This window comes from Pomacea canaliculata, linkage group LG9, assembly GCF_003073045.1.
Source record: "Pomacea canaliculata isolate SZHN2017 linkage group LG9, ASM307304v1, whole genome shotgun sequence".
Lineage (NCBI taxonomy): Eukaryota > Metazoa > Mollusca > Gastropoda > Architaenioglossa > Ampullariidae > Pomacea > Pomacea canaliculata.
In genome coordinates, this window is record NC_037598.1 from 3,266,397 (window position 1) to 3,291,610 (window position 25,214).

The window sequence follows — 25,214 nt, forward strand, 5'->3', positions numbered from 1 at the left end:
ATTCTTCCGTGTATGTATGCATTTGAATGAATAAAGACTTTTATTTCTTTAAAAAAAAAACTACTTTACCCAAGTTTAAAATTCTGTATTTTATAAGCTGAGGTGTACTCCATGAGATCAGGTCAGAATATCAAAAACCTTTATATCTCAGTGTGCTTTTGAAGGTAACTGTGAAGGCACAGCACTTAGTAATTTAATGTGATATAGTCATTTACAGCATGCAGCAACTTGACACACACATATAGATATTAAATACACACACACTTAAAACTTATTACAAAAATATGTAAATTCCTGAGTATAAAATATTCTGCAGTATAAAAAAACAAGAAGAAAAATATCCACTGTCTATATGTTGACACTATGGTCTGTACATGAAAACCACTGTCTATATATAACAGTCCATTCACACTATGGTCTATACATGAAAAGACAAATGTGTTTCATGCTGACATCACATTGACGCCTGTTTTGAAGGTGCACTGGCTGTCACACTCACACTCTGCTCTGTTCACAGATGTGGTTGAAACGTCTGTAAAGGTAAAAGAATCCTTATCAAAACCACAGCAATAATATTTGTATAGAGTATGAAAGACGGGCATGTTCCTGTCGCAAAACTAATGACTTTTTATGCAGCATAGAAATCTGATGGGCTCAGTGACTTTGTGGTTCACTTGAAATTAATTAAAATATCAGTAATGTATCCAAAGCCCTAAATGTTACCAATGACTTTCAATTAAGAGATAACATTTACATGTTCATACCATTCGATCTAACCAACAACCTTCAATCGTAGGATGGCAACTCACTGTGCATGGGCAGGCTTGTTACGCTGGGTCCGACATTGTTTTCCCCAGTAGCAGTTGGGACGCGCAGTCACTTCCGCTGCCATGATATTAAAAAAAAATCTGAGTTCTCTGGATTGCTACATTGTCTTCTATAAAACATCAACAGTACTCACAAATATTCATGATCATTTTTTGAAAATTAATTGCAAAAAGCATGAGATTCATGCTGCACATTATGACAATAACAGCTCTCATACCCCTCTGCATTTTTAACAATCAAAATGCAATTAGCTCTTATTTTGTGTTTTCAGAATCACTAAACTTTATTTCTGGTGAATACTGTGGTAAACAGTGTACTGTTTTCATAACAAATAGTAACTTCTAGCAAATACATGTAGTAACTGACTTATAGCAAATGCTGTAAATGATTGCTTTAGAGATGTTTCTTAATGGGGTGTTGTATAAACTCATTCCCTGCCACAGTTTCTCTCTGGCCACTATGGTGTTGATTGCCCTCCAACGTAACTTGAAACATAGTCTTTGACAAGGTGTCATGCATGGTAGCATGACCAAACCAGACTAGCATACACCTGACTGCTGCAAGTACAGGTTCCTGGAGTCCAACAAGAGTGGCAACTGTGCTTCATATATAGTCAATAGTTTTGTGTTCTCTGTACAAGATCCAGAGAAGGCACTTGTTCTCGAATGCCTAGATTCTACTCTCGATTTCAGTAAGCAGAGCCCACATTTCACATCTATTAAATCTGTTGGTGAAGTTGAAAGAGAGAGATGTCTGTTTTTAACACCGTGCCAGAAACTGAGGCTATATCACAGCAACAAAAAGTAATCTTAACTTATAAAGTCTAGGGACAAAACCCCCAGAGTGACATAACCATAACATTCTTTAAAAGACCAATGCAAGAAGTAAACAATGTGTAAAAGAGTGGGTAAAGTGTAAAAAGGAGTGGTGATGCCCAAAAAGGCCACCAACAAACCAAAAAACCATAAGACAAACAGTCATCAGGACATAAAATTTCTTAAATCTGATGGTAAAGTCCTATCCTCTTTAAAAATGTAAAGACTGCATCCAATGGGACGGACCTGAACAAAGAAAAAAAAAATTTCTGTAAAAAAAACTGCTGGTGGATAACCTGGAGCTCAGGATAAACAATCATAACATGTCATCATCATCATCAAACTCTTCGTGCATCAGGTTGCACATAAGGCCTCGACCAGAGTCCGCCACCGATGTCGATCGACTGAAACCCGCTCTAGGTGACCCCATGTCCAGCCCTTTCCTTTCATCTCCCAATCATCAATCATAACATATATTGCACTAAAACTTCCCCTACACCATAGACAAACAGGTGGTGGTTCACCTCGTAAGAGGTGTCCTTGCGTGGCATAGGTGTGTCCTAACTTTAATTTAGCTAGGACCACCTTCCGCCTCACAGGATGGCATGAAGGTAAGCGGTAGGAAAGACAGCGAAGAGTGGCATATAATTCATTTTGGCCCAGAGTGTCTCAGTGGCGTTGCCATAGGGACTGAACGTAGGCCAAGAAAAAAGGTTTACAGTTTGATCACGACTTGTATTACTTGACTGCTGGCAGACGATTTTTTCTAGTTAACTACTAAAACGAGGCAGGAATGTACAAAGTTTCCGGTTTAGTGACGTTCATTGTTTAGGCTCACTGAGACTAACAGCGGAGAACTTCGCAAGAGTCTAAGTGTTGGTCTTGGCAGACAGACAGCAATCCACCTAATATACACGTCTGTGGTCTGATGATACCAACAAGTGCAATTTGCCAGGGGACTGACATGCAGCCTTGGCAACCTGGTCCACTTGAACATTGCCTGAGATACCAGCATGGCCAGGAGCCCAAATAAAAACAATGTCCTTATTATGGTTAATAAGTGCTGCATGAATTGTATGAAGCTGGACCACAAGAGGTTGCTCAAAATCATTGGAAAGAAGAGCTTAGGGGACAGAAAGAGAGTCTGAAATAATCAAAAAGTTGCGCTTCGAAAAGCATGAGAGAGTCATAATGCATATGCATGTGTCTGTATGCTTGCTTAAACTTATTTACCACAAGCTAGGAATATTAATAAGTGGAAGTCATGGTTTGTATTAGTTCTAAGACATGAGGTAGGGGTTAGGGTTTGGGTTTGTGGTGGTATAGCTGTGGAGCTGACATTGAGAAGAGGACAAGCTAACTCTATGAACTGGGGAAGGGAGACAGCTACTGGTTGGAGCACTGGTGTCTAAACCTAGAGGCAAGCCAGTTCAATACCAGTATGATGCAGCAAATTTCCCCCCATGGGCCCAGCTGTCAGGGCCTGACTCCATAGAGGGTTGGAAAAGCAGCGACTGCTCTCACCAAAAACCAACCTTGAGATAAGTGAGGTTTCCAACATCTCACTCCCAAGCGACATAATAATGTTTGATGACCTTTACCTCCACCCCCGAAAAAATGGGGATATCTGTATTGTTTTGCTTGCTTTGCTAGAGTTTTGTGTATATGTGTGTGTGGATAAAATAGGGTTACAGAATGACCTAAACAAAATGACTACATGTACAGTGCCAAAAACTGGTTGCATTGTTTGGTAGAAGAATATGGCACAAAGTAGTACACCAGTAATTACCTGGAAGTTCACCTTGAGGAATATCATACCGATACAGGTATGCCAAAGCTTTGAAGTTACGGAGGCCACACGTATAACAGAGAGGCATCTCACCCGTTAGATGGTACTGGCTTTGGTCTGAAAAAGATTCATAAACAAAGCAGATAGCTATGTTCAGCATGAATAGGCTAGCAGCATTTAGCTTGGATAACAGGACAGCAACATTTAGCTTGGATAATCTTTTCTTTCTGCCTAAGCTGAAAAAAAGGACAAGTGTGCAGCCACTAAAAACTTCTCCAAAAGAAAGCCCTGATTTTCATCTGTCAAAATTCAGTCTTCTGCTAAATAAAAACTGAATATAGTTACACTCTATCAAAACAATTCTTATCATGTCTTAAACAGTCAACAGCAAGATAATAGAACTGTTTAAGTCATATTCAGCCTAACATGCAGCCTTGCATGAGAAAAAGTTATGATGCACCTACCATCCTTGAGGAGGGAGCTGGTCAGATTTACAAAGAAAAATAAAAACAATATAACTGATACACCTCTCACTATTTAACTAATAAAGTATGTATATCTAACCCATTTCAATGTAGCAAAAAATGGCATCAAAATACACTCATTACTACCAAGCACCACTTCTCACACCCACCAACCAGCCTAATTCCCCCTAAAACACATTTCATTCAGTCCAGTGTAACATCCTGAAATAAACTTCAAAAGCGTGTCGCTGTTGGGCCTGCCACACAAAATCAAACTAGAAAAGCTTTTTATTGAAGAGATCTAAAGTGTCACAAAAAGGTAGGTTGTTTCAGAACTGGAGCAATATATTGTGATGTCCCTAAGTTTTCTATTAGTAATAATAAAAGTTTGGGAAACAGATAAAAAGTGCAAAGGCCTATACCACTCAAAAAATCCCAGAACATTGAAAGAAATCAGCAAGGCAACACTGCATTATTTTGCTAACCCTAACCGTGTGCATTATTCTGCTAATCCTTAGAGCCACACTAACACTAACCGGGACAACTGTATGTGCCAGCCTCCATTTGGTGATGCACGTCTCTAGCACATCTCGAACTGCCAAACCCTTTGTCTGAAGGTAGTTCTGTTTCAGATAAGATGCACAACACCAAAAACATCAGCAAAACACAACAGTCGTATATGTTGTCTCTAAACATTACTAGGTTCATCTAGCTTTCCGAGGCAGCTGACTCCAAGCAACGACACTAAGGCAACCCATCCTCACTATCAGAGCAGCCATACTACATGTAAATTAAGCAAATAATCTGTAGCTGTACACACTGTGTACTACAGTTGCTACCATCAAAAAGCCTGCACCAGCAAGTGTTGTGTGCAGATAAGTTGATGAACACTTAGCAGCCATACAAATCGGTTGAGCACTACATCTGAAATAACCTCCAAACATTCACTCCTTAAATTTTTGTACATTATTCAATCATCCTGTTTCAATGCAACATAGTCTAACAGTTAGCACTGAGCAAAAGGCTCATGTATTGCGAATGTATGAAAAAACTGACAGAAATTATGAGATAATAAGATTTAAAAAAAGGTGACAGAGATGTTAAGATAAGAAATGATAAGAAACTGACTTCTTCTATTGTGTACATGACTACAAAGAAAAGAAATTATAAAATACAGAAAGGTCCTGACCTGAAAGACTTGGGACTCGTAAGGGTTGTCCAAGATGAGGCCTGTCAACACTTTCTTTCCAAAATTTAGATCTGGAATAAAAAACAAATGATCTCTGCAAAAAGAAAAATACAAAAGACATCTATCTCCTGCAAATTTCAATCTCAAATCAAACAAATATCAGGAATCAAAGGCCTATGATATAAACTTTCCACACATCTCAGAGATACATCAAGCAGAACATCATTTTTATTTTCCTACAGGAAGACTCAACTTGCATCACAACTCCCTTGTCCTTCCTCCATAGTTTGGTGGCTTATGCACTCAACCAAAGAGCGGATGGTGGCAGGTTTGAAGTGCACACCATGACTGGAACTATAATGGTAATAAAGTTGATTTATATAGCCCTTTACTCTACCATCAATGGTAGGCTTAAAGTACTGTACAAAAAGATATCACGCATCTGGTCTCAAAAGTGAAGAGTTCATTGTGACCCTTGTTAGTGTAGCACACTCATGTTGAAAAGAGGATGAAATGCCATCAGCACAGAGGTGGCCTGACACCTTGACAGTGGCTGATTTCTTTGATAGATCAACAAAGTTTTGCTGAAAATTATTATGAAGTTGGTAAGGAAACACTACTCACAGTCTTTAGTGAGGTGGCCTAACTGCTGCAGACAGAAATATTCCAGCAGCACAACTCTTGTTAGAATATCATGCTAATGATCATCGTAAGCTCAGCTTTTTAGAGATACACAATGCCAGCTAAACATTGAAACTTCTTTGGAGCAATTGCAGACAACGAAATTCCGTGGGAAATAAGTTGACAAAATAGAAATCAATTCAGGAACATAGGAAATCTGTAATAGATTTAAAAATCAATATTAGACACAAAACTTGTGGTAATGAATGAAAAAGATGCAAAGATGAAAAATGATGGAAAGAAGTCAAGTGAAAAGACATCACTTTCCATCAATTCTTCACTGTCCACCGAGCAACAGATCATGAAAGGTTAATGGTACTAGAGGGAAATACTTGTGCTCTTCCTTTTACTTACACTTGACACCTATAACTAATAAATAAATGCAAAATTTGTAAAGCGCATACTCACACTCCTAAGGAGCATGGTCTTAGCACTTAAGAACAAGAATAAGAACGAAACATGGACAGCATACGAAGGACATGAAAACAAACAAATAAGATATGAGCTATAAAAGAATAAACAACCGTACTAAACGAAGAGTAAAATCAAATGCAGAAAACACAGAGGAACCAAATAACAAGAACAAGAGCTGAGAGTAACATGATATAGCAAAAGGAAGGGTGAGAAAAAGGACTAGCATTATGGGAAAGGTTATTAGGAGTAATGTTTAAGGAAAAGGTCCGTTTCAGTCCACATTTAAAGGATTTATTGGGACTGTTTCTTTTACAAGTTGTAGACAAGTAAATAGACAGGTTTCAAGCAATGGTAAATAAAGATCAGTACAGTGTTATCATATTCATACACACATTTATATATATATAAATATGTTGTAGGCATGCTAGTAGATGGGATTGAAGCATAAAATTTACACACACAAAAAATAACAAGGTTTATGTGCCTGCAGCACATCACAGACAAACCTACATACACAAATACTCATATACACACAAATCTAGATACCATTACCTTTGAATTTGGCCAGACACCCATTGCAGTCAAGCTTTCGACACCCCCAGTAGGCATGGCAGAAAGCCCGGAAACACACAGTACCTGAACAGATAATAGTATCACAAGTTCTAGCACTGGACAGCATCCAGTAACCAGACAGACAACAGTAACAACACCAATAGAAAACAGTAACAGTAACTCCTGTAACAAAACAGACAACCATAACACCAATAACAAAGCAGACAACAGCAAAAACACCAGTCCTAACTTCAGACAACATAAAACAACAAGCAATACCATCACCAGGTCTAACACTAACATTAATAAAACAAATCTAACATCAAACAACACAGAAAAAAATAACATGAAATAAATGAATTCAGAAAAAAACAGATGACACCAACAAACAAACCACCCCTTTCCTTAACAGCAGCAAATAAAAACAGTATTTGTCAGAAAATCTGCTCTCTCACTTTTTGAGAGGTTTCTTTTTCTCTATCCTGTAGCTTTAGCCATACATCCATATGTCAGTAACTCTTTAGATCAGACAGCATACAGCCCCCCCCCACCACACCACACACAGATCAAAGTTCAGACAGCATTAAGTCCAACAGCTTCATGATATATATATATAGTGAGAATAAAAGCTACAGCACCCATCAGAACTGACTGGGTTGAGAGCAGGCAACTAAAAGACACAGCACTGCTAAATAAGTTCAGGGTGAAACAGAAATAACAGCCACACTTTTCAAGACTTTTAAGACCTGAACTAACACTGTTGAGGTGGTATATCAGAATTAAAGTCTCTTTCTGCTCGACGGTCAGGAAAGATCTGTAAACAACACTGGCACAGGACATGGTTCTGGTTGGCAGCACAATGGTAATCAGGAGGGACTGGCATTATTTTTGCATCTCGATCCACAGTCAGGCTTCCATCTTAAAAAAGAAAAATTTCAGATCAATACAATATAGGTACCATAAAAAAAAAATGAAAATGGTGATGTGATAGACATAAGAGTGGTGACTGTTAAGTAAAACCTTCTTTTTAAGACCTTTTAGATTGTGACCTCCTCTTAATTATGTCCTAAAAATATTTTCATGGACATAGTTTGCTGTATGAATGTCATATTTATTGTGACTACTTCCCCAATGTGATTTATGACTCTATTATAACTTTTTTTGGTAGAAGTGGTGTGTTGAAAAGAAGGAAGTACGTTAACTCAAAAATAGACTTCTTCAAGCTGATTGCTGACATTATGACTTTCTGCAGAAATAACCTCAAATAAACAAAGTACATTAATTATGAGAGTTTTGTTCATTTGGTTACTAGTCATTTCAACCCCAAACCATGTTACTCTTGCTATATTTACCACCTGCCCAAGTCAAATCAATCTTGCCATGACCATATTGTAAGTACACATCACCCCAACACTGAAAGCTGAATTTTCAGGCCCAAAAGACAAATTGATCACCAATGACACAAGTAGCTATTAACATTAAAGATTATCAACAAAACCATGCATTGTTTGATCCAGTAAGAAAAAAACCAAACATTCTAGTTGGCAGAACACATTCAAAGAACACATCTCAAAATGGTGTATTAAAGTGATTTTCTCCTTAGACAATTTTTTAAAAAAAAGCCTTTCTTTAATTTGGAGCTTTATGTTCAATGTACAAGCAGACGCTCAGTTAACATCTAACAGGTGTCACTGCTCTGCTGCTCATTTAGCCTGAGCCAATCTGACATTCAGTGTTTGGACAATGTGGTCTTACATGGGACAATATTCTCATTGCAGGGTCAATTCAAGTCAGGCAGAATGTCAATATGGTTGGAGTGATATGTTAGTGGGTTCACCAGCACACATCAGTTGAGTGTTTCATTAAAGGCCTTTGTGGTTATTAAATTAATATTCTTAAGATTTACTATTATTACTATACTTCAACTTTTTACAGAAATCCCATTTAAAAAACATAAATAGTGCATTGTAAGAATGCATTGTTGTCTACCAGGTAGACAAGCATTGATCAACTGCTTTTAACTGGAGAATTAGCTCCTCTATAAATCTTCAATTAAATGCAACAATGACAGAATAAATAAACACAAGTGAGAGAGAACAAAAATGACCAAGAAAAGTACTATGATAAATGAACTTGAATTTTGAGGGTTTTTTTAAAATAGGCATGTGCATGTTTGTGAGAGAGTGTTTATATATGTGTTCATGATGTGCATGTTTCCACAAAGAGCATGTTTGGTATACAATGACAGCGCATATGACGCATCACCTGTGGTAGTGACTCCTGATACGGAAGGCTGCTCTGTGTTGCTGGTAGCTGAAGCACATGATCCACCAGCTACACCAGCCACAGGGGAGTTAATAGATGCTGAAAATAAATTATGGTTTAAAGGTACAATCTCACAGAAAAAATTATATATCATATGAGCAAGCAATTTGGCCCACATGGAGCAGGGTACAATCATGTGTTTCTCATGGGGGAAGAGTTTCAACAACAACCATCACATTATGTTACTGCCAGCCTGTCTACATTCATGAAATAATGAAACAAAGAAACTTTGAAGAAGGCTCCATCTCTTTACCTGTGGAGTTATTTGATGCACCTGGGCATTGACGACACCGAGCTCTATAGGCCAAACTGTGAAACAGCAAGCAGCTCTCTTGTTATGAAATTCAAACTAATACTGTAATCAATACACTCTCCTGTAACATACAGCCATAACATAGCAACAGTCTTGATAATATGTCTACAACAGCAATGACCTTTCCAGTAGACAACAACTGCAATTCTTCATCCTCCTCTTTTGTGACAATTCCTACAACTGTAAATATATTCACGATTTCTTTGTGCAGCATGTAAAACCGTAATAATCTATAACAAGGGTCTGTTCTGAGTTAATTTGCGTGTGTGTGCACATGTAGAGCTTTCAGCTTGGTAGCAGATATATTGTGCTCTATAAATACTCATTATGTTATAATAATAATGGTCTCTCTTAAAACTAGAGCACAGTGTGTAAAACTATATTAATGGTGTTTCCTAACATGCAGTACACTGTATGATCCTCATGGGTAAGTGAGATATGTAGTTCAGAGGACTAACATAACAGAGACTTCTGCCTTGAACTCTTCCCTGATGAGGCCAAGTATCGTAAGGTTCATTCTTTACTGGCCAAAGTATCAAACTTCTGAAGTACTTGAATGTCCCATTGTACAGTAAAACCTCCTCATTAAGACCTTTCACACTGCACAATTTACCTCCTTATTAAGACTTTCCACACTACAACCACCTCTTATATATGTCGCTATAGATGCAGCCCTGCTCCTCAAGAAATAAACTAAACTATTTCAGTAGATAAAGGTCATTTCTGTTACATGGCTTATGGCTGACAGTTTGTGTGCTAACCATTTGCCCTATATTACAAAGTTTTGTGGAAATAATTTAAAATAAATCAAGTAAATTTGGAAAGAGACTGCTTCAGGACTACCGTTTGTCCTACATTACAACTTTCTGCAAAAATAATGTAAACTAAATGAAGTACATTTTGAAAGCGACAGCTTGTTCCTTTTATCTCTGTGTTTACCAGCACACATCAGTTGATTGTGAATCATTTATGACCTTTTGCAGAGGTCATACATTTATAAAGATTCTTGTGTCAGAATGTTTGTGTTCTAATGCAACTTTTGCATTGGCAATATAGTGGTGAATGTCTAACAAGACTAAGCTCAGCATGTTGATCAAAGTTCAAATGTCCCAAACATATGCCACAAAATCATTAGTTTTTAGTAACCTTCACACACAATTGGTCAAACGTTGGACAACATTTTCCAAGTTAAGAAAGATCTTAAATGCACATTCATCTTACTTGGTAACTCCAAAATAAGGTGTTCCAAAACCAAACACTGAGCCCGTGACTGGTGCTATCCATGGTGCTAGAAGCTGATCCTGATCCTCGTTATCAGACTCTGAATAGTCAGAACTGGAAGAGCGCTGCCTGGGATACAGCTGAGGACAAGACAGAGCAAATAACCCACAAACCCTGCGGTAAATGTGTCTGACACAAACCATCAGGTATTACACACATGCATGTAGTTATTAACAGAACAGACATGGTGAAACCTGGCAACTGCTTACTTAAACGTTATCAAATAAGAATCTTCATTTCTCAAACTCATGGTCAACATCATAACCAAGTTTCATGGATATTGAAGATATAAAGATCAGATTTTTTAATCCATGCAGAACAAAAGCATCCCAGAGAGAAACATCAAGAAGACGTTATGTATCTCTTTAAACTCAATCTTAAACTCAGTCAGCATGCTTTAGCTTATAACCATATTAGAATTGGTCATGGTTATAAGCTGAGTGTGCTAATGCACCATTCCTTAAAAAAACTACTGACTGAAGATATTTACCTATAACATAGGGCTTTTCTCTAATGGATTTAAAGGGACAACAATTATTACCAGTGGCTTGTTAGATACACCTTTTTTTTAATTTTTACAATCTTCACTGATAAAGTACTGATTAAATTAATGCCTGACATCTAAAGGATCTCTGGGCATACATCTGATGCTAATTTGCAATATGGCTGTTAAGGTTGTAGGACAGGGATGGGCAAAGTACGGCTGGCCTGCAGGCCAGATGCAGCCTACAGATGTCATTGGACCAGCCCATCTGCTCAAATGTGAAGTGCACTTGTTTTTATTTTTTTATTCAGCCTTGGTTAATTTGATTGAAATTTATCAATAACATGGCTAAAATGTCTGATAAAGTTGTTAAGTGCATCAGGGTGGCTGCCTTCAAATAAGGCTGGTTTTAAAGTTTTATTGTGAGCAAATTCAAACAGCTTGATTTTACACAATAATTTTGGTAAGTTAATGCCATTATGTACTAATTTGTTGTCCATTCCATTATCACTAGGTGTGTTGTGTAGTCATGTGGCCTGGGCGTTTGGTTTCTTAACTGGCCCATCGCATAGCTTAGAATTTTGAGATCGGCCCGCAAAAAGAAAACTTTGCCCACCCCTGGTATAGACATCAGTCAATATGGCTGTAGAAGTAAGAATATGGCTATAGCAGTATGTCACTATGGGTGCAGAAGTCAAAGCAGCAGATAACAAGAAGCTGAACAAAGCTCTTCTCACCAATAATAATGTGAGTAACAAGACAAGACAGCACCTCACCATGTCATGTGTAATCTTGTTCTTTGCATTCAAAGTCTTGATGTCTTCTTCAGAACGTTGTTTATCTATCCACATTACATCAAACAAGTATAACAATTCCTCTACAGATCATCAGCTAAGAAGGTCAACAATTTTAAAACATTGCCTGCAGTGAATCTGGAAAGTTTACTAAAATTCTTATTGTAGAAAAGTCTATTCAAGAATATCAACCATGAACATGTAATATCAAAATGCTAGATCAAGACTGTGTAACTATTAGTATATCAACAAACTGTTTCTTTTCATCAACACATAGCACCACGCTATTATACCAAGACTGAATCAGAACATCAATAAGCTGTTCATCAGAATAAGGTCATTATATATACCAATAACCTGGCCATGATATTAAGGTCATCACATACACCAATAAACTACCTCGACAAGAACAGAATTTATTTTTTTCAAGGCTAACCTGAAAGTCAAATTATTTTCAAATAACTTGGTAGTTCACTTTAAGGTATTAATTTCCCAAATCACAACATTCATAGTAGACAAGCCTTTGAATATTGCAGTTCTAGTTCTCTTCTACCCTTAGAAAGAGGTCAAGCCCCCTTTCCTGACACATCACAAAAGTAGGCCTGCTGTTATGAGCACTGTGCTTAAAAACTCTTCAACTTGCTACAGCTAATGTAAGGGTCAACTCTAGCCTTAACCCTACCACCTTCAATAATTCAGAAATAAGAATTTAGGTCACTCAACTTGCTTTTTCAAAAGAAATATTAATTTAAAAAATCATTTATATGACAATATGTTCCGCTACAGAACTATCAGCACTTTTTAGCTTCATTTCATGTTTGACTGGGTAACCATTAAAGTCAGATACCTATTATTTCAAATCAGTGTAATCTTATTACAAGAGTAAATTAAGTAGTTTACCATTTTCTCCTGTATCAACTCAGAGCTAGAGACAGCACAATACCCAACCCTTTTCACCTATCATCTTTTCTAATTATGTTCATCCGGAGTAGACAACGCACCTGGATGCTCTTTCAAGTAAGCATCTATCAGGTTGTTGACGATGTGGTTTTTGTTAATCCTCTCCACTCTTGTGCGACACTAGACAAAATGTAATGACATGATTTTATCAAATATACATATGTACAAATGCTTGTATGTGTGTGAGTGAGAGATGCATTAAAGTAAGACTTTATTTATCCCAGAGGGCAAGTTGTAGATTAATACAATTAAATATTGTATCTATGCATTTTACATACACATGTATGTATGCCCACTACTATAATGTCTGCAACCAATACAATGTTGAATAGGAAGTCACATATGCTTATGCTCATAAATCTTGAACCACCATTTCTGACAATTTTCTGACAGTTTCATTTTGTCAGTGGCAATATTAAACATATCCTACAAAAGCAGCAACTGGTTAATGGGAAACAATCTGTATACATCTCTATCGTTTCCAAAAATTAAACTTTTAGTGAATGCAAAAGAGGAGAAATCAATGGACAAATCTATGCCTTATTGATTTGCACATCTATCATGTAATTGAAATATGATTGTTTTCCATAAAATAAATACAGGCAAAATAAATCTGCAAATCATACAATGTATAAAGTAATCTTGACAGCAAAAACAACTTTTAAATCTGTTAAATTTCTAGTGATACACAAACTTTTGCATATACAGTTCTGCTTAAAATTCTGATCGTTTAACTTTTTTTTATTACAGACACCATCATTATAGCTAAGATCATATTACTGTTTTAGACACCATCACTAAAATACTCACTGAAGGACATTCTTTGGACTGGCTCATCCATTCTGAATAGCAGCCAGCACAGAAAGAGTGCATGCATGGCTGAAGACTAAAGGTACCATCATGTGCATGCACACACACATATGCACGCATGCATGCACACACATTTTTAATTATTTGCTAACAATGCTGTCTATCTGATACATATATATAGACAATTTAATCAATAAGGTGGCACTTTAGACAGATGGTTCTAGAATATTTTACACAATTATACAATTGGTAAACATAACACACTTATGCAGTAAGCATTTTACATATATATTAAGATTATAAAAGTAAAAGAAAAGCAATGCATGATGCAGTCACATGGGTGATAGTCTACCTAATGAGGATGCCTTTTAAGTTTTAACAACACGCTAACTGATAAGGATGTCTACTGATAATACCCTAACTGTTGATGATGTCTGTTACACACCATATGATGCAGTCAGAGAATGCAAAGCAAAGTAGTAGACAATGACAATACCTGATGTCCTAATAATGAGGATATCTATTGATGACACTCCTGATGAAAATGACAAGTGTTAGCATTTACCTTATACTGCAATACAAGTAAGGATGCTAACCTAATGCAGTCATGCAGAAGTTCCTGACAGATGATACAGGTGAGGGTGCTGGCAAAGGAATCCTCTTCCTCAACATTCTGTGGTGTCTTGGCACTAATTGATGGGACCAAGTCTTGGGGAGGGCTGTTGATGCTGATTTGTTTTCCTTCCGCTATGTCTACAGCTGCTGCTCTCTCAGTGATGTTTGTGCTGAATGATGTGCTACATGGGGTAGTGGTGGTGGCTGTGGTTGTGGTTGTAATGATCACGGTGGTTGAGAGGGGGTCAGATTCTGCTGCCTCTGAAGGCTGACAACTTGTTTGCTTGGTTAAAGAATTACGTTTGGCTGCCTCCAAACCCTGACAGCCTTCTTGCGTGGTTACAGGGTTAGATTCCACTTGAAATCTTGCTTCCTTGGTTACAAGCTCTAAGTTTAGCTCCTAACAGACAAACACAGAAGAATTTTAAAAAGTGACAGAATATACAAATCATACAAGCCTTATTCCTCATTCAAATAAGTTTTCATCCTAGTAAGCAACTTTTTCCTTGCCCTTGTAGATTATTATATTTGATTAATTCTGTCTTCTGTGTTTCAAGACACACCCTTAATTAAAGTAGGACACCAGTGATAAAAATGGGTAATCTGTCTTTGATCTATGACATACATAGTCTGTTCCTCATAAAGAAGTAACAGCCAAAGTTAGTCAGTCGTCCCCTGACCGGCACCTGTTATTTGGGGGATCACATGGATAGATACAGCAGCTGACAGGGCCCGCAACTCTTGTCTATTGTATATAGTCAGCTATATAGCTATAGTCAGCAGGTCCTGTACAGGACGACTAGTCCAGTCTTTGACCTTTGTAAGTCAGTTCTTTCTCTGGTCACCACAGCATTGACTACCCTCCAAGGTGTCTTGAAGGATTGTCTTCGACAAGGTGTTGTGCCAGGTCACGTGGCCAAAGAAGACCAGCCTAGTTGCCTGACTGTTGAAAGTAGAGGTTTCTGGTGTCCTGCGACTGTGGCCATCTTGTTTCAAGCAAAGTCGTAGGTTCTGTGTCCTCTGTATGAAATCTGAAGCAGCCTCCTCAGGCATTTGTTCTCGAATGCCTAGATTCTCCTTTCCGTCTCAGCAAGCAGAGTTATGCGCTGAGCAAGCAGAGTCCATGTACAACAGGATGGACACTACTAGGGATTTGTACAGCTTGTACTTGGTAGTGAACCTTATCTGATGGCTATGCCAGATCCTATCTAGACTAGCCATTGCTGCTGTTGCTGTCGTGATCCTGATATGGATATCTCGCGTGGAGCTGCCGTCCTTAGAGAGGGTGGCTCCCAAGTATTTGAAGCTGCTGACCTCTTGGAGCCTGTACCCCGGTCATAGAGATCTCTGCTTTAAGATAAGATAAAAGTTTATTTGTCCCAGAGGGCAACTGTGGTGCAGCTCAATCAACAAAAAAAAAACCAAAAAAACAAACAACAAAACTTTGCCGCTGCCATTGATCATAACTTCGCTTTTTTCAGTGCTAGTGTCCATTCCATATGCATTTGAACTTTCTGTTAATCTGTTGGTGAGGTCATTCATTCCTTGTTAGTGCCTGCTAACAGATCTCTGTTGTCTGCAAAGCATAGGTTGCAGATTGGTCTTCCACCAATTGAGATGGAAGTATGATGGTCATGAAGAGCTTTAAGCATGATTTGCTCCAAGAAAATATTAAACAGCACCAGTGATAGGGGTCATCCTTGACATATGCCTACTGTGATGCGAAAGTAAGCTCCTATTTGGTTGTTCAGCATTACTGTACTCATTGAACTACTGTACAGTGCTTCGAATACTTGAAAGAGGCCTTCTTCAATGTTGAATTTTCACATCACAAATCACCATCAACATCACTATAAGTCATACTGCTCTGCTTCCACACTTAGTTCAATAAGAGTCTTTTTCTCACATGCTTTTTCTCTTCGCTCTACAAGTGATTGTGAATTAATATCCCCAAGATTAAATATACAGTTGTAATTCAATTAGTATTAAGTTATTTGTGTTTCATAAATAAAGTAATGCTTAGTCCCACAGTGTGTTACATTTGATGACATAGTTCTGCATAAGAATACTCACAGCAGGATGTTTGCGCTTAACGCCATGCAATGCTTTTAGCTCCTCATCCATCACCTGGTTCAAACTCTCATCTGAAACCCACCACAATTCTGTATTTTTTCTGTCTCTCCAATCAGATATGTCTCCATTTCCAGTCAAAACCCTTGACTCCATATTAAATCAACTCATGACTCTAAAGAATCTTGTACCTGAAGCACCTCCTGCATCTAAAAACACTCATCCTGTGGTGCCACATGACCTGACATTACGCAAACATCCAACTCTAGCATGTATCCTGAGTACAATTAGTCATTTTATCACTCAGCATACCTAGTCCTGAACCTAAACTTCCACAGTGTGGCGACTTCCTTCATTACTGTTTGTGAAAGGGAGGACACTTAAGATATACACTTGACCCCTTTTAGAATTTTAGATTAAGAAAGGTAGTGTGTAGTTAACAGTGTTTGTGTTCAAGTTTATTTTAGTTAATGAATTATTGATGTTTAATTTATAATAAAGTAACTTGTGAGAAATAGTAGCATTAATGCTTGGCTTCTGCAACATTTCATGCTTTGATGATTACGGTAAGGTGGAGTTAACTAGTGTACATTTAGAATTACCCCTGAGGGCTTATGCAGATTTACTTTGTGTATATATATTTTACTATGTGTATATATATTTTATATATTATTTCCTCTGCTGTTGTTAACTTCCCATCTGGTAAAACTCACACTTGACTACTGATGTATGTTTCTTAACATAGTTTCTTGTACATATATGAATGTGGAATGTGAATAGTGACTTATGTTGTCTTATTTGGTCCTTGGCCAATTGAAAACAACCCCACCACAACAATCAATGTCACCTGGACAGTCCAAGACTATCTTTGTGATTAAAATGCATCATTAAACTTAAAATGACATAAAGAATGTGAAGCATGACTTTATTTTTCCTCAATGTTAAAGACAAATTTAAAATAACTGAATTTGCAAAGCACATTTCCCAGTGTGGATACAAGTAGACAAATGAATACAAACACAGACAGTTCAAAGAGAAAGAGGATGAGAATTCCAAATAATAATTCCTTTCTTGTGATACTTGCCTATGTAGTGGTACTAACCTACCATCAATTTTAATGTATTTATTGTCAAAGGAAAATGCCACTCACCTGCAATGGTTGCATCTATCAGTGGCAGTGCTTCACTGTCATACTCAAGTGTTGTATCCACCTCTTCTTCTTTCTCTTCCTCTCGCAACCGCTGAAGATCTTGATACACATAGCCAACATCTAGCACAGAGTTCAGAGAGAGGGCTAAGCTCAAAAACGGCAGCCATTATCCACCACAACACTAATAAATAGAGCATCAGATTAATAGTCTCACTGCCAGCAGACCTAAAATGATTTATACACATCAAGAAACTTTGAGCACTGTACACTTACTTAACTCTTCCTCTCCTTTCTTGTATATTATGTAGAATTCGTCACCATGGTCAATCTGCTGGCGCTGAACAAATTATCAGATCACTTCATTATTGGTTTTCTATGATCATCACAGTACATAGGAACACTTCGCTGCATATATAGATATTATGTTGAACTCATCAACATATCAATCTTCTGGCACTGAACAAATCATCTAATCACTTCACTGAAGGTTTTCTGTAATCCTCACAGTACATACTAACACTTCCCAACATACATAAGCACTCTCTTCAGTCTTTATAATTCTTACAAACATTTCTGCCTGCTTTCTCCATTTTAGTGTAACAGGAGTGTGAAAATTTCCTATTGTTAGCATGTCCTACAGCTAAAGTGAATAAAGCAGACAAATGCGCTGACTAGAGAGGAAGGTATATACAATCAACTTGTAGTGCACCAACTGAATATACATAAAATGGTATTACACTTTTCTTTATAGTGCACCCTAACTGCATCCAAAAGGATAGTCAAAAATGGTATTAGACTTTTCTCTATAGTGCACCCTGATTACAAACATGAGGATAGTCCAAAAAAAGGGACAAACTACATCCACCCTCGCCCCCATCCAACAAACCATCCAAATAAAGACATGGTAAAAACAAAAGTGCTGGAAACAGCCCTCAGCTGATAAAAGTAATTAGTAATAACATACACTGCTAAAAGTATAAAGTGATAACAGTACTTAGTAATAATAATATTTAGTAAGAACAGTATATAGTAGTATAAGTATATAGCAATAAAAGCATTAATCAGATAAATGTACTGTCATTAAGCACCAACTTTTTCAATACACATAATGATGGCCTTGCTAGCCCAGAACAGCGCAAAACCAACTTTACCAACATTCATTATAAATTGCTACAAAATGACCTGCAACAATATTTTGCCCTTGACTTAATATGCAGGAGGATAGATGAGTGGTTAAAGTGGTGTCATCAGACACTGGCTTGATATCTGTGTGCCCCAACGTGCTTCCCTCAGTTGACACTGCTGAGAAATAGGGTGCCGGACTTTTATAGGCTTAGCAACTAAATTATTTATTTTTAAATACACATTTCCAGAAAATGCTTACCTTTCCTTTAGAAAGCTTGATTGAACTGTTGAATAGAGTCCCATTTGTGCTGCAAAAGAGACCAGCTTTCTTTACTGGTGTCACACAAATACTTCCACCATACATCTACAGGGGTGGGCAAATAGCGGCCCGCCACGTGGTTCTCTGCGGCCCGCAGAAGCCCTTTGGCAACACAAAAAAAATATTACCGAAAACAAGTTGCGCTTAGTCCCTTCCCATGCCTGCTGCGTACGTAATGGCCGGCCTTGAACTGTCTCGCCGGTAGCCAGTGGACCCTTTGTTACACCTGAGTTACGAAGCGGCCTGACCAACTTAGGAAGGTCATGACCAGACAGTGTGGGAGGGGGGATGTATGCGTGCGTACCCACCTTCACACACAAACCGTCGCAGCGTACTTACGCACGCACACAGTTACCCTCGACACGTGGACAGTCGGGTCCCATGGGTGGAGGAGGGGGGCAAATAAAGGTTGAGACTACGTTTGCGTAACCATGTTGTGGGAACAAAGGACGGTTTCTGGAACGTTCGACTGGGACAGGATAAATAGTGTAGTTTTGAGTGGTACAAGGCCTTTGAGTTGTGGAAGTGAGAGTGGAAAGAAGGCAGCTGGCCAATCATTTTCGTTATTTCCTGCAAAAATGTCTGGTAAAAAACGTAAAATTGAGAACGAAGGTCGTGTTTTGAATGAAGAATGGACTCACAAATATTTCTTCGCCTATTCTGAACAGAAAGCAGTATGTTTACTGTGCCAAGATACCGTTGGTGTGCTGAAAGAATACAATTTACGGCGTCATTATCAAACAAAGCACGGAGATTTTGGATGCAATCTGGCCGATGGAGAAAGAAGAAAAAAGGCTTTGGAATATGTCTCAAAGCTGGACAAGCAGCAATCTCTGTTTAAAAAACATTCATCGAATCAGGATACTGCGCTGGAGGCAAGTTTTAAAGTGTCTTACTTAATTTCGAAGCAAAACAGACCTTTCTCAGATGGAGAGTTCGTAAAACAATGTATGGTGGATTGCGTAACTATAATGTGTCCGGAAATGAAAAACAAGTTCGAGAATATTTCATTATCAAGGAGAACTGTTGTTCGACGTGTAGAAATGATTAGTGAAGAACTAAAACAACAGCTGACGGATGCAAGTAAAAGTTTTTTGTGTTATTCATTAGCACTGGACGAGAGCACAGACATACAGGATACTGCCCAGTTACTAATTTTTCTTCGTGGGGTCGATGAAAATTTCACAATCACACAAGAATTACTAGCAATGGAGTCCATGAAAGACACAACAACTGGCCAAGATATATGTGATTGTGTTCTAAAAGCAGTTGATGACAGCGGTTTGAAATGGAACATCTTGGCTAGTATTACTACTGATGGTGCAAGGGCCATGCGTGGAAAAAATGTAGGAATGGTCAAACTTTTGGAAAACAGAATAAAACAAGACAATCCAAATCAAGTGCTCTGGTCATTCCATTGTATTCTTCACCAGGAACATTTATGCAAAGCAGCACTTGATATGAAACATATTATAGATCCTGTAGTAAGTGTAATCAATACAATTCGAGCAAGAGCTCTAAATCACAGACAATTTAAAGCTCTACTGGAGGATATAGAGGCTCAGCATGGAGACGTCCTCTACCACAACAACGTCAGATGGCTGAGCCTTGGGAAAGTGTTAAAGCGAGTGTGGGACTTGCGGCATGAAATCCTGATGTTTCTGGACATTAAGGGAATGGAGTGTGACTTTGTTTCCAAAATGAAAAGTGATTTGTGGCAATGTGAATTGATGTTTGCTATTGATGTCTTTGAAAAGTTAAACCAGTTAAATGTCACGCTGCAAGGGAAAGATTTATTGGCTCATGACATGTATAAAGAGATACAAGCATTTCAAAGAATGTTATCTTTATTTTCAAGGCAGGCAAGTGAAGGGAAGTTCACACATTTTTCTTTGTTATCAAAGGCAAAAGTACCTGCTCACCTGCATGTAAAATTTAGAGCACAGTTAGACAATTTGAATGAAGAGTTCCAAAGAAGATTTGTGGATTTTAAGGAGATGGAATCAAAATTCAACATATTATCATGTCCTTTTTCTGTTCATGTTGATGATGCACCTGATGAATTACAACTTGAACTGATACACCTTCAATCAGATCATGCATTGAAGGAAAGGTTTTATTCCCTGTCACTGGTTGAGTTTTATAAGTGCCTCTCCAACAAATCATTTCCTTGTTTAAGAGTATTTGCTGCCCAGCTATTTTCAATATTTGGTTCAAGTTACATCTGTGAGCAAAGTTTTTCCTGCATGAATATAAACAAGTCAAAGAACAGGTCATTGCTTTCAGATGCAAACTTGCTGTCAGTTATGAGAGTATCTACCAGTAATTTTGAGCCAAATTTTAAAAGAATTGTTCAGCAAAATTGTATTCAAAAACATGTTTCTCATTAAATTGTGTGTGCTTAATTGTTCATTCTGGTTTTATATTTATTCCTACAGTGTTACATATTTCATGTGCTCATTATTAAATAAATGCGTTTGTTTAAAATTTGGCGATTTTACGTCCTTTTTGTATTCAATTACAAGGTGCGGCCCTCGGACTAGTCATGACCCAGCAATGCGGCCCTCGCAACAAAAAAGTTTGCCCACCCCTGATCTATAGAATAACTAAACTTTAGATTTGTCCCTCTCTCTCTCTAATTCTCTCTCTCTCACGCACACTTTCTCTAGCCAGAACGGATAGGTAGCCAGTGCAGATAACGAAGGAGAGGAGTGACGAGGTCCTGTTTTCTGGCTCTAAACACCAGATGTGCAGCAGAGTTCTGTACTTTTTGGAGTTTGTGAAGAAGGTATACAGGGCAGCCAGCAAGCAAGAAGTTGTAGTAATCAAGTCTGGATAAAACAAACACACAGACAAGAGTGTTGGTAGCACGTGAAGACAGAATGTGACGGGTGGCGCTGATCTTGTGTAGCTCATAATAGGCAGACTGACAGACAGCTGTAGCTTGTCTATCATGATAGACTGACCGCTGCAACTTGTTTAGCAAGAGTCATGTCTGCAGTGACAATGAATCCCAGATTCCTGATGGAGGATGCAAAGGTGATGTTGGTTTCGCCGACGTTGATGTGACTTGGTGGACAAACGAGTGAAGAAATCTTGTTAGCAAAATAGTCACAAAACACTTGTGGCAGCTGTGAAGCAGGATAGGCAGTGGGAAGTGGCATTTCCTAGATAATTCTAATCATTCGATTGCATGTCAAAAAGTGTTCTGGAGGAGGTACAATTATTTATTTGGGCCTGAAGATTTGATATCTTGACCTTCTTGACACATTTTTGCAATGCTTGGCTTGGCAGTGTTATAAATTTCTTTGTGGATGCAAGATGAAAGTGGCTTCATATACAGAATAAACAGAAGTGGGCCGAGTACCAAGCCTTGAGGGACGCCACAAGAAAGTGGAGCAGGGCGAGATGTTTGACCATCAACAAACACAAACACAAACACAGTCTGTGTCCTGTCAGTGAGATAGGAGTTGAACCCCGCTAGTGCAGGTCCAGAAATCCCATCGAGGGTGTGTAGTCTATGAAGGAGCAGAGAGTGGTTCATAGTGTCAAATGCAGCAGACAGGTCCAGTAGAGTTAAGGCAGAAACATCACCACTATCAAGGGCAGATAATATGTCAGTGGTCACTTTAATTAAAGTTGTTTCACTACTGTGAAGTCTCTAAGCTGACTGAGCATGGGGGATGAGCTGGTGCTCTTGTAAGTAGGCCCAGAGCTGTGTCAAAACTACTTTCTCTCTCTGTCAAAAGCATAATGGAGCAAGTGCATATTCAGCTGCTGCTAAAATGCTAACAATGACGATGCACATCTCAGCTGAAAGTTGCTGGTGCAACATCGGTAAACATACAAAATGATAATGATCAACTTTATTGGTCCCAGAGGGCAATTTAAACATGGGACGGTGCTCTAGTTAAAGTAAGTTAAAAATAAAAGTAGAACAAGTTCACAAGGTGCAGCGTTAAGATGTACATAAGCATGTGAAAGGAAGGCAAATTATATATATACTATAAAACAAACAATAACTTGCATCAAGAATAATCAATTACGCATCTACAACATCACACACACATCACTGACACTTCATCTGAGGTTGAGCAGCTGGACCGCAGATGGCACAAACGATTTCAGGAGTGTTACTTTTGCATACTGGCATGGAATAGCATTACCTGAGCTTAGTAATACAAATTAGTAATACATATGCCCACCTAAGTCCCAACTGGAAAGGGACGCCCAAAACTGGGTCCGATGGCGGGGTGTGGTTGCATCTCTATGCTCCACTGGGGGTGAATAGGAACAAGAAGAAGATGCCCACCTAAAGATTTCAGCTTGATCCTAGGGACATTTAGCAGCTTTTCTCTAGAAGGAAAATAGTTGGACAGAGTTGTAGATAATAGGCTGGAAGTGTATCCCAAAATGGTGAAACACTAGAGCTGCGATTTTGTACTGTGTACGAAACTTCACTGGCAACCAGAAAAGTTCCTCGAGCAAAGGTGTAATGTGTTCATTCTTAGATTTTATAAAATGAGGTGCACAGCACTGTTCTGAACTCTTTGCAACTGCATGATCTAATCAACAGTTAGGCTCTGCAGAACAGAGTTGCAATTGTCAAGTTGCACAATAACCGATGAAGAGTCAAGTCTAGCAATAGTACTTTCTAACAGATATGAGTAAATACTCACAGTCTTGCGGAGTTGTAAGAAAGCTATTTGGCAGATGCCAAATGGAACTAACATGCTGTTGCATGGAAAGAGCTTGATCACAATACACACCAAGATATTTTACAGAAGTTTGAAAAAGAGCCTTAACTCCTCCACAGCCAATGAACTTGTTACTGTCTAAAAGACTGATTGTTGCACAGCAGATAAGCAAACATTCATGACTTCAAATTTCTCAGTATTTAAACTTATTTCTAGTCATCTGGGCAAGAACATCAGTAATACAGTAATACAGAACATCAGTAATATAATTTTCAATGCCAGTCAGAGCACTGAAGAAATGTAAGTGGTGAGCATTTTTGGGCAATTCAGTGTCATCAGTGCACTTATGATAGAAGCAGTCATGAATGCTGATAATATCAGACAGGAGCTGAACATAAAGTATAAAGACCACTGGGCCAAGTACCGAACCCTGCACAACCATGACTCAGATAGTATGGAAAGGACTGAATGCCATCTATGACAACAAACTGTACATGAAAATGCAAATCAGACTGAAACCAAACAAGAACTGCACCATCAATACCAAATGTTGCACCAAGTCTATTATGGTCTATAGTGTCAAAAGCTGCGCTCAAATCAATGATCTGAAATGACGAGGACAAATAGGAAACTTGACCAATAATGAAAATATTGCAAATGAAAGAAAGAGACAAGTACCTTGTGTCATGCAACCAAACTTTTCCACTTTCATCACGAAGAATGTAGCAATGGTGTCCAGATACCAGCTTATTGTCCTTTAGAGATATATCACATCCTACAAACACACATATATATGTTGTATGGGTGTGCATGTATATAAACATATAAACTGTGATACCTGATCACGCAGGGCCAGCTATTTTTACCAATAACCTTAGTGGGAGGTTTGGCTTCCTCCCATGGATATAAACAATATTGTATAGCATAAGCCCACTGTCAGAAAAATTACCCAGTCAATGTTAAATAATAAACGGTCAAAACACTAAAATTATCTAATCTCATAGAAGGCGCACAGGACCAAGATTAAACAGTAAATGGAAAAAAGTCTTAATTACAATAAATTAACATGCCATACAAATGATCAATTCACAAAATGAAACAAAGATACTTCCTACACACTACCGTTTTACAATCATGCATGAGGTATATATATATAGGGGTAAATTTTAAAAAAAAAATTCGGCACATATTTGAACATTAAACAATAAACTGTGTCATTAACTGAAGCTATTGCTTTCATTAGTCTTGATTTCGTGTCAAAGTTCATTCTCACCTGGAGACCTCCCAATAGTAAACTTATCTTTTCCTATCAAAAATGGAGGAGTGTCAACGTCTGTTGTGCATACAAGTTGTGCCCAATGGACATCTTCCGGACAGTTGTTCTCGTTCATTTTACGCGTAACAAGGAAAACGTAAGGCTTCTACACAAACTTAAAGGTGCTTGAACACAGTTCGCAAACGGGGAAAGTCGACATCCTGTAGAATGTCAAGCTAGCTTCTTCTTCAGACCGGAAAGGCGCATAAATTTGTGTTTTTCGT

The 25,214-nt window shown here is 38.2% G+C and overlaps 1 protein-coding gene across 1 annotated transcript; it reads right to left on the bottom strand.

The window, feature by feature from the left end:
- Positions 1-153: 153 nt before the first annotated feature.
- LOC112571717 (E3 ubiquitin-protein ligase CHFR-like) lies at positions 154-25,142 on the bottom strand. Its single transcript, XM_025250940.1, has 20 exons — positions 24,949-25,142; positions 24,354-24,450; positions 18,919-18,967; positions 17,808-17,871; positions 17,535-17,654; positions 16,388-16,458; positions 14,296-14,714; positions 13,700-13,775; positions 12,931-13,009; positions 11,912-11,976; positions 10,592-10,731; positions 9,311-9,366; positions 8,998-9,096; positions 7,489-7,650; positions 6,733-6,816; positions 5,086-5,156; positions 4,433-4,519; positions 3,433-3,549; positions 810-885; positions 154-532 (listed from the first exon to the last, which is right to left on the bottom strand). Exons 1-18 carry the CDS (start codon positions 25,064-25,066, stop codon positions 3,529-3,531), a joined length of 1,878 nt encoding a protein of 625 aa, XP_025106725.1. The 5' UTR covers positions 25,067-25,142; the 3' UTR covers positions 154-532; positions 810-885; positions 3,433-3,528.
- Positions 25,143-25,214: the final 72 nt, after the last annotated feature.

Bases quoted from the DNA above. Each gene is read 5' to 3' on its own strand.
- LOC112571717 (XM_025250940.1), bottom strand. From the start codon at position 25,066: ATGAACGAGAACAACTGTCCGGAAGATGTCCATTGGGCACAACTTGTA. The intron at 18,968-24,353 runs GTACTTGTCTCT...TCTCTTTTGCAG, and splicing joins GTTTGGTTGCATGACACAAG to CACAAATGGGACTCTATTCA. The intron at 7,651-8,997 runs GTGATGCGTCAT...TTCTTTTTTAAG, and splicing joins ATCAGGAGTCACTACCACAG to ATGGAAGCCTGACTGTGGAT.